At 33.0% G+C, this 11,100-nt stretch overlaps 1 protein-coding gene across 1 annotated transcript in view; it reads left to right on the top strand.

The window, feature by feature from the left end:
• Positions 1–11,100, top strand: part of LOC137626922 (carboxylesterase 5A-like) — an 11,847-nt gene continuing 747 nt past the window's right edge. The window contains exons 1-7 of the mRNA XM_068357908.1: positions 1–94; positions 2,922–3,068; positions 4,620–4,817; positions 6,258–6,448; positions 8,627–8,821; positions 9,115–9,149; positions 10,969–11,100. The exon at positions 10,969–11,100 is cut by the window's right edge and continues 25 nt beyond it. Coding sequence (XP_068214009.1) covers positions 1–94; positions 2,922–3,068; positions 4,620–4,817; positions 6,258–6,448; positions 8,627–8,821; positions 9,115–9,149; positions 10,969–11,100 — 992 coding nt within the window. The remainder of the gene's footprint in view (positions 95–2,921; positions 3,069–4,619; positions 4,818–6,257; positions 6,449–8,626; positions 8,822–9,114; positions 9,150–10,968) is intronic.

Raw genomic sequence — 11,100 nt, 5'->3', positions numbered from 1 at the left:
ATGGAAGAGTCGGTCTCTGAACTTTGTGGAGAGGAATCTTTTAGTGGGAGGCCTCTTTCCTGGGAATGCCTCTTTTCTGGTAGGGCTCATTATGGTAAACCTCTTTTGTAGAAGAGCTGTCTTTTTAATGACTCTTTTGTGTGATACCTCTTCTTTGGGGAGTCTTTGGTGGAAGGATCATTTCATGGTAGGCCTCTTTTCTGGGAAGGCAAAGTTTGTGGGAGGCCTCTCTTATGCGGGGACCCCTTTTTGCGGCTGCATCTTATGTAGGACGCCTTTTTTGTGGGAAGGCTTCTTTTGTTGGAGGCCTCTTATGTGGGAAGTCTCCTTTTATGAGTAGGACTCATTTATGAGAAGCCTTTTATTGTGGGAGACCTCTCGTTTGGGGAGGGCTCATTTTGTGTGAATGCATCTATTGTTGGTGTCCTCTTTTATGGGAAGGCCTCTTTTGATGGAATAACTTTTGTGTGAAGGCCTCTTTTATGGGTAAGGTCTCTTTTGTGGGGAGACCTCTTTTGTGCGAAGCCACTTTGCAGAAACCCTCTTCTATGTAAAGGACTCCTTTGTGGGATTCCTCTTTTATAGCAAGTGTTCTTATATGGTGAGGCCTCTTTTGTTCGAATGCGTCCTTTTTTGTGCAGCCCTCATTTGTGGAAAGGACATTTTTGTGGAGAGGCCTCTTTTGTTGGAAGGTCTCTTCTATGTGGAGGAGTTTTTAATTGGAAGTCCTCTACTGTTGGATCGACAATTCTAAGCGGAGTTTTCTTTTGTTTGAAATCCTCTTTTCTTTGAAGGCCTCTTATGTTGAAAGGCCTCTTTTGGTGGAGGTCTTTTATGTGGGAAATCTAATTTCATGGGGAAGACTCTTGTTGTGGATGCCTCATTTATTTGAGACCTCTCACATGGGGATGACTCCTTTTGTGTGATGGCATCTATTGCTGGGTTCTACTTTTGTGGGATTTGCAGAAACCTTCATTTATGTAATGGAATCCTTTGCGAGAGTCCTCTTTTATAGCGAGACTTTTTTTTTCTTTTTTACCGTTATTTTTTGGGGAAAAGAATTACTCTCTCTATAAAATCCCAAATTTCAAACATAAAAACAACGTACAAAAATGGCTCCAGGATATTCCATGATATTGAAACTTTTTTTCATTCTATCTTTAAAAGAAATTAAAAAATCGAACCCTCAAACAAAAACAAGGACCTTTTTATATCATTTGATATTTGATATAGTTCTAAATTTAGCTTCATTGAACAAATCCTTGATATTTTTCGTCATAAGGATTGAAACATTTTTCTTTTATTCTAATTCACTACGGTTTGATTTAAAATAAAAGATAGATATATTTTAGTTCTTTATGCTGCAATGATTTATGATTTTCTGGAATTCTGAACAGAAATGGTGATAATTATTATTATTATTATTATTATTATCATTATTATTATTGTTATTATTATTATTATTATTATTATCATTATTATTATTATTATTATTATTATTACCCAGAGTAGTTCAAATTTATTATATTACTATTTATAATATGTAACATAAATGTTTTTGTAATATCTTCTCTTAGATTATATCAAAATCTAAAGACATTTATCACCAAATTGCAGATTACTTTGTTGAAATCAGTCTATTCACATTTACCAATAATTATAGTTGGTATTAATTAGTTGAATTTATTCCTATTTCACAATAATTATAGTTTGCTTTTTTATTGGAATATATTCCCATTTTCAAATGATTATACCTTGAATTATTCAATAGAAACTATTCTCATTTACCATTAATCATATCTGGCATTGTTCAATGCAATCTAATCTCATTTTGTAACTTGAATTGTTAAACTAAATATATTCCTATTTAGAAATAATTGCAGCCTACCTTATTGAAAGGAGTTTAATCCCATTTACCTGTAATTGTAATTTGTATTGTTGGGAGGAATTGAATTCCATTTAACAATGATTGTAGTTTAAATCTTTAATGCAATTTATACACATTCACCAATAATTACAGATTGCATTGCTGAATAGAATTTATTCCAATATAAATATTATTGCAACTTGCACTGTTTATGCAAATTATTCCAATTTACACATAATTGTGGCTTGCATTTTTAATGCAATCTATTCCCATTTAAAAATAATTGTATATTGTATTCATAAATTGAATTGATGAGTAAATTTTATTCCAATTAACAATAATTGTAAGTTGCATTGTTTAATGGAATATATTTTTAGCTTGTTTTGTTTTCCCAGTGTGAATAACTCTAGCTTGCATTGTAGATTTGAACACATACTAGAATATCAAGTAAAGTAGGAAAAAGAACATGAAATATATTCTACAACTCCACGTTATAAATATCATAAATTTCAATTTAATAAAATATATATGTCCCACCATTTCATCACGAACATTTGAACGCAAGAAACCACATGAAACGAATGAGGTAAAATCAACACTCAGGAAACGCTGGAACCAAATAGGAAGATGAATTGTTTAAAAGACTTTCTTATACCGGAGAAATTGCAGTAACGCCTCTCACCTCTCGTGGAATTCTGGGCGCAAATAATAACAGTTCAAAGGAAAGAAAAACCATTGCAATAACATTAAGAGACTAAAGAAGAGTAACTTGGATGCGAGAGTAGACTAAAGTAAAGGATATTCTAATATGTAACAAAATGAAATATGATGAGAATGACTTATAATAGAAGGACTTTAGGAATAACAGAATAAGTCCACTAAGATTGCAAAGGAAGTATAGGAGAGATAAAACATGTCCTGCTTCTGTACTAATCAATATCTATATCTCTCTAAACTTATGATGGTAAGTCCCAACTACTTGCTTTTGCATCCCTAGAACCCCATTTGCTAGATCCGAGTACTTCTCTTAAGTATCCTGCTTGCCTCCTTGCAGATGCAGCTCTTATGGCCTACCCAGTGGTCGTCTTCATCCATGGAGAGTCGTTTGAGTGGGGATCTTCAAGTCTCTACGACGGATCAGTTCTGGCAGCTCTGGGCAAGGTCATTGTGGTGACTCTCAACTATCGTCTCGGCATTCTGGGTAAGGGAGGTTCCTCTATATTCTTTCTAAGGTTGTATATTCTTGGTAAGCAAGTTTGTATATTCTTAGTAAGTGAGGTTGTATGTTCTTAGTAAGAAGGCTATATATTTTGGGTAAGTAAAGTTGGTGACTTGTTAGGTAATGTTTCCGACTTGGTAAGTGAAGTTTTAAATTTTGGTTAGTAAGGTTGCATATTCTTGGTAAGTACTTTTATTGTATATTCTTTGGTAAGTAATGGTGTATGTTCATGGCCCGTTAGGTTGTATATTTTTGTTAGGTAGACATTTTTGGAGGTAACATATTTTTTTTTTCCACTGAAATCCTATTATTCAAAATCTCCTCCTCTAAGAAAATGATATTTCAATCTCATATATCATGCACATATTCATGGATTTAAAAAAAAATGATTCTTTCTCTTCGATATTACTGAATTATACAAACTGGAATTTCATATATATTATATGGAGCAATAATACTTGGTTATGAAATAGTTTTCCAAAGATAAATGTTCAAAATAGAATAGACAAAAATAAAGAAAAAGAAAATTCCTATTAATCCTGTTTTGACTAAAGATGAAGACAGGGATATGGTAAAGTCCCCTTTGGTAAACTTCTTCTTGTTTCCTGGAACGAGAGACGAAAGCAGCGATTCAACCATCGGAAAACACACACGAATAATTCAGTCTCGGAATCTTTAGAAAAGGGAGAAGAAAAAGAAATAAAAAGCTTCAAGACCAAAGTTATTTTTTTTTGGCTTCAGTGGATGCTGCACTATAGAATTTTTTCTTGAAATGGAGATTAAAGTTTTCACATGTTTCCATAGATTGATATATAACCATTATGTTGAAATATATGAACGTGAATATATATATATATATATATATATATATATATATATATATATATATATATATATATATATATATATATATATATATATACATATATATATATATTGAGGTTGTTAGGATAAAGAGTCGCTCCTGGTCTTCCATCAAATATAATTGTTAGATTTGTAACACTATTTGGCAAAGAAAAAAGATAGTATATATATATACATATATATATATATATATATATATATATATATATATATATATATATATATACATATATATATATATATTCAAAAAAGTCATAAATTATACTCCCACTAATGTCTGATTTTTTTCTGCTTCGGATCAGACACCCGAGGAGGAATCCACTCAAAGACAATAGCTTCTGGTCATGCTTGAGAGTCGAACCTGGGCTAAAGAAACTGAGGATCCAATGACTTAGCAGCTCTACTTGGGTAAATCACTAAGTCGATGAAACCTCAGTTTCTTAGGCCGAGTTCGATTCGCCGGCTGAGATGAGGCTATTATCTTAAAGCTGATTTCCCCTTGGGTCGCTGATCTCATAGTAAAGAGAATCCAGATATGATGTGGAGTATAATATATGGCTTGTGTGAATATGTAAATGAAATAAACGTCTAAATGTGCAAAATTATAATGTACATATACATACCTACATCAATATTTGAGCTCTTCCACTCTTACTTAATCTACCCCAGGGTTTTACAACGCGAACCCTGACCCAGTGGGTCGCGCAACCGTAGCTAACTACGGCCTGATGGACCAGCTGGCTGCCTTGCACTGGGTTCAAGAGAACATCGTCCGCTTCGGGGGTGACCCAGGTCAGGTCACGGTCATGGGTCACGGCACGGGAGCCGCCTGCCTCAACTACCTTGTCATATCGCCTTCTGCTACAGGTCAGTCAGTAAGTAAACCTTGTTCTCTGTGACAAAGGGAAATTTTGAAATGTTTTAAGATATTCCTTAGGAGATGATACTTATGGTTGGAGGGATGACGTGATGTTAATGGGCTTTTAGCGAGATATTTCTAAAGGATGCATTTGATATCATGATACTTCTAATGCTGATAGTATTGCTGCTGCTGTTACTGAAATCTAACTAATTGTAATATTACTAGCACTACAACTAATAATAATAATAATAATAATAATAATAATAATAATAATAATTTTTATGAAAAGCTGGAATTTTTATTATCATTTTTATTATTGTTGTTGTTATTCAGTGATGAGGTAAAATTCCCATGATAAAAACGAAGGTTAATTGAATGTAAATATCATGGATATTATATTATGGAGTATCTTAAGTTTCCTAAAGGAGGTTGTTCATTAGATATCGATAATCAACTTTTGTTCTTATTTTTGAGTTGTGAACTTGTAAAGAAAATGGTAGATTTTCATTAATATTTCCGTTATAATTCTCTTATAATTGTTATGAAGGGGCCGATAAGAATTTTTTGGAAGTTATCATATGTGTGTATATATATATATATATATATATATATATATATATATATATATATATATATATATATATATATATATATATATATATATATATATATATGAATGAATGTATGTGTGTGTGTGTTTTGTGTATACATACCTCCATACTTGATTTCTTGTGATTCCTAATTAAAAAGTCAGATTAAATAAACTTCAATGTATATATCCCATTCCATTTTATTACCATCAAGAAAAAACACTAATTCAATTTTCTATCATCGTCTTTTTATTTGTTATTGGATATTCTTTTTCCACTTTTGTTTATTTCCCTTGTTCATAGATATTCTATAATTGGAGTCTTGTACAAAGGCCAAACTACAAAAGGTAATATTGTTTTTTCCTTATGAAACAAGTTGGAACATTATTGAGAGAAAAGAGGGATGAAGATAATATAGTTTATGATATTTATGACCACTGAGGCTTACAGAATCCTTAAATATTTGTTTAAACTCACTCACACACACACACACACATACCGTATATATATATATATATATATATATATATATATATATATATATATATATATATATATATATATATATTTATATATATGTGTATATATGTATGTATATATATATATATATATATATATATATATATATATATATATATATATATATATATATATACATATATATATATATATATATATATATATATATATATATATATATATATATATATATATATATATATATATATAAACCATGTCTCTACCAAAAAAGTACCAAAAACACATAAGATAACCGCCCCTCTGAACACGTTACACCATAGAATCCTTCCTACCATTATATCCTTCGGGCAATCCTTCTCCCCTGGTCATTAGGAGCAGGTCTGTTCAAGCGAGCAATCCTGATGTCAGGATCTGCACTCAGTCCCTGGTCTTCAGTCCGGGATCCATCTGGACACGCCTTCGATGTAGCCACCCAGCTGGACTGCCCTGTTCCAAACGACCTCTTTCGCCACTATGAAAATCTTCTCCAGTGTCTGAGGAAGAGGCCTCTGCACGACAAATTGCAGGTGATTAAGTTGGAGATGTATTGAGAATGAGTCTTTGATTACCAGTTTACGTGACCCGACAAAATTTCAATTGCTTTATTAGTTTCATATTACAAGTTGATATGTTTCTTAAAAATAACCATAAGTCCATCGAAAAGAAAAGGGACGATTATTCAACTTTAGACTATACTATTGTAGCGTATACTATTTCCAATCGTATAATATGCCATAAGTATAGGATTTTTATTTGTTATCAATATACTGTCTATTCTAATAACAAGAACAATTGTACATAGTAAATATTATGGTTTTTAGTGATTATTCTGCCCCTGGCAATATGCCACCACAGATACTGTTCACACAAAGAAAGTAAGCTACATGGAATAAGAGTAGCTAGAAACAATAATAAATTGGAATTCCTTTTTTTTTGGTTTCTACCTAATGAAAACTTTAAATATAGAAGGAAATATATATAACAATAATTTCATTAATTGTTAAGTGTTTTTTTTTTAATATTGAAATAATTATATTGTATTTAGCTCCTTTTTATGTTTTCCTAAAACGTGAAAAAACAAGAGATTACTGATACATTTAATTAAACAATACGGCAATTTGTTTCAAAATATAAAGAATAATTGATTATTTTTTCTCCTTATGTACCATGTAATGACTTTGAATAACTTATTGGTAATTAAAGTTTTTTGTAATTAGATATTTATTTCAGTGGCTACGTTGAAAAATTTTATAGTTATAATTATAACTAAATTTTAACCGAAAGTCTATCTAAATAAGTAAAGGTGTGTTATAGAAAAACGAAATGTCATTAGATATTTGAGTTCACATTTAACCTAACAATATTATAATACTTATTTTAACATAGGATGATTTCTTTTTATTATAGTACTTTTTATAATAATACTTCAATCGTGAAAGACAAATAATAAGTTAACTTTAATATTTCTGTCTAAATATTAATTATGATTTAGGAAAAATATAACTTTTATAAAAGGAAATAACATTAAGATAATGTTCTTAAAGGTTCACCTAAAGACATCCAAGTTTCAAGTGGCTGTTGGCCCCAGCATTGATGGTGTCACTATCAAACCTGATTGGAAAAATCATCAGAGCAAAATGGGTAAGTTTTACTTCTTAATTTTCGTAAATGGGTTTGATATGTTTATAAACTCAAACGCAAAAACAATCTATTTATTATAAATGCTATTTAGGGTCTTAACTTATAATGCATGAGATGGAAAATACAGCTGAAACCCGTAAATGTATGACATTGCATATAAAAAACTCTCTACACACGTATATATATATATATATATATATATATATATATATATATATATATATATATATATATATATATATATATATATATATATATATATATATATAGATAGATAGATAGATAGATAGATAGATACGCCTCCCTTTGTGGGTGGGGATACCTCAACGTGATGATCAGCAGAGCTGTACTAGGGCTACCTATAATAGCTACGTTTGCTGTGAGCAATCAGACATAAATCTCCCACCATCACCACTCTGCACTTGGCAAGCGTGGTGATGAAAACTAGCTAAACCACAGTCAAGAATAAGGACATGGATGTGGCCAATGCCCTGCAGAGTTCTAGACACAGCTGCTTTAGTTGTTGTTGTTGTTCTTTTTAAATACGCAGATATATACAGTTATGAACTGAATGTCTTGCATAATGAATACATACGCTTAAACAGAATAAAATTCCTAATGTCTGAAACTAAAAAAAAAATTAACTTGCACCTAAGTACTTATTCGTATATCATAAATATCTCCATTTGTCTATTCCAAATGATTCTTAATCACTTAATTATAAAAAGACAATGAGAAAAATCTTACTCTTCCTCTTGACTTCAAAGGCAAGGAAGGTCGAACTCCAGTTGACCTCCTTCTAGGAATGACAGCTGCCAACCTCCTTGACATCCTGAGTCAGCAAAAAGTCCAGGAAGGATTCGATGCTGACTATAGGGAGGATCTGCTGAGATCCTTCGTCGTCAATAACTATCACTATCATCTGCAGGTGGGCATTATTATTATTATTATTATTATTATTATTATTATTATTATTATTATTACCTATTCCACACACATATTTAAACTATAACATCTATTAAATAAAAGTATACCTCAAATGGTGTCTTTTCATCTCTCCACAGGAAATAATGTTAGCCATCACAGCCGAGTACACTGATTGGTCAAGATCTCTCACTCAACCAATCAGCATCAGGGACTCAACCGGCCAAGGCCTTCACGATGCAAATATCGTCTCGCCGATGACAGATCTTGCCAAGCAGCTCTACACGACTTCCCGATCATCTTATCTCTACGTGTTGGGGGAAGACGTTGCAGATGTATGTCGATATGGATATATTTGATTTATATATGAAATAGAAAAATATGGTACATATTATTAATGAGAATCTTTAATAATCTACAGAAAGTTTTTGAATATCATCCATAGATTAGAGATGTATGTATCCAAATCTTGCAAATAATATTCATGAAAATATAATATAATAAATACCAATAAAAGAATCATGATATAAATAAAATCATATATTCCTCTTCCATTCAAATTATTATTTTTCAATTTAGTTATTACTACAATAAAGCTTTAAATTTGAACTGATTATCTTTCCCAAAGTCTGGAAACGAGAGTCTTCTCCTGAACGAGCTGGCGTACGTCTTTGGTGGTCCTCTGGGCGCTCTTGGACCTTTGGCCTCAAGTTATAACTTCACTAAGATGGATGTCACACTCAGCAATTCGTTCATATCAATGTGGAGTAATTTCATAAAATTTGGGTGAGTACAAGGTGGTTTTAGAAGGGGTAGGGGATGTATGAATCAGATTTTTACAGTTAGGCTGATATGCAAGAAATATTTAGCAAAAGTTGAGGAGGTGTATGTCGCATTTATGGATCTGGAGAAAGCGTATTATAGAGTTGATAGGGAAGCGATGTGAAATGTGATGAGGTTATATAGAATTAGTGGAAGGTCTTTGCAAGCAGTGAAAAGTTTCTGCAATAGTAGTAAAGCGTGTGTTAGGATAGGGAATGAAGTGAACGATTGGTTTCCGGTGAGAGTGCGGCTGAGAAAGGGATGTGTGATGTTGCCATGCTTGTTTAACTTTTATGTTGATGGAGTGATGAGACAGGTGAATTCTCGAGTACTTAGACGAGGATTGAAACTGATAGGCACGAATGATCATGAATGGGAGGTAAATCAGTTGCTGTTTGCGGATGATACTGTACTGGTTGCAGACTCGGAAGAGAAGCTTGGCCGATTAGTGACAGGATTTGGAACGATATGTGAGAGAAGGAAGTTGAGAGTTAATGTGGGAGAGAGTAAGGTTATAAGATGTACGAGAAGGGAAGGTGTTGCGAGGTTGAATGTCATATCGAATGGAGAGTTACTTGAGGAGTTGGATCAGTTTAAGTACTTGAGGTCTGTTGTTGCAGCAAATGGTTGAGTGGAAGCAGTTGTACGTCAGCGAGTGAATGAAGGATGCAAAGTGTTGGGGGCAGTGAAGGGAGTGATAAAGAATAGAGGGTTAGGCATGAATGTAAAGAGAGTTTTGATGGGAAGGTGATTGTACCAACTGTGAAGTATGTATCGGAGTAGTGGAATGAAAGTGACGGGTAGAGAGAAATTAAATGTGTTTGAGAGGAAGTGTCTAAGGATTATGGCTGGTGTTTCTCGAAAAGATAGGATTAGGAACGATGTAGTGAGGGTAAGAACTGGTGTAAGAAATGATCTAACAGCTAGAGTGGATATGAATGTGTTGAGATGGTTTGGCCATGTTAAGAGAATGGAAAATGGCTGTCTGCTAAAGAAGGTGATGAATGCATGAGTTGATGGGAGAAGTACAAAAGGAAGGTCAAGATTTGGGTGGATGGATGGAGTGAAGAAAGCTCTGGGTGATAGGAGGATATATGTGAGAGGCAAGAGAGCGTGCTAGATATAGGAATGAATGGTGAGCGATTTTGACGCAGTTTCTGTAGGCCCTTCTGCTTCCTCTGGTCGCCTTGAATGACTGCGGAGGTAGCAGCAGTAGGGGATTCCGCGTAATAAAGCTTCATTTATGCTGGATAACGGGGTAGGGTGGGCTGTGGCACCCTAGTTGTACCAGCCGAACTTGGTTGACTTCCTCGTCAGGCTGGGAGGAGCATAGAGAGGAAAGGTCCCTTTTTTTCATCCGTTTGATGGTGGCTACCACCCAAAATTAGTGGAAATACCTTGGTATATGGATATGGATATCTCTCTCTCTCTCTCTCTCTCTCTCTCTCTCTCTCTCTCTCTCTCTCTCTCTCTCTCTCTCTTTATATATATATATATATATATATATATATATATATATATATATATATATATATATATATATATATATATATATATATATGTGTGTGTGTGTGTGTGTGTGTGTGTGTATATCATTGATACCATAAATCAATCAATTATACTTATGTTACCAATTCAAAACTCTATGTTCATATTACAGACATCCAAAAGACACAGTCTCCAAAGCTAAGATGTCTGAGAGTGCAAACGACATAACTTCTGAAGAGCAGATATGGCCCAAATATGATCCAGTCTATCAGAGATACTTTCGAATAGGTGAGGTTCCTATTTT

Source organism: Palaemon carinicauda, chromosome 34 (assembly GCF_036898095.1).
Source record: "Palaemon carinicauda isolate YSFRI2023 chromosome 34, ASM3689809v2, whole genome shotgun sequence".
In the NCBI taxonomy this organism is placed as follows: domain Eukaryota; kingdom Metazoa; phylum Arthropoda; class Malacostraca; order Decapoda; family Palaemonidae; genus Palaemon; species Palaemon carinicauda.
This window is presented reverse-complemented; position numbering and strand designations above follow the sequence as displayed.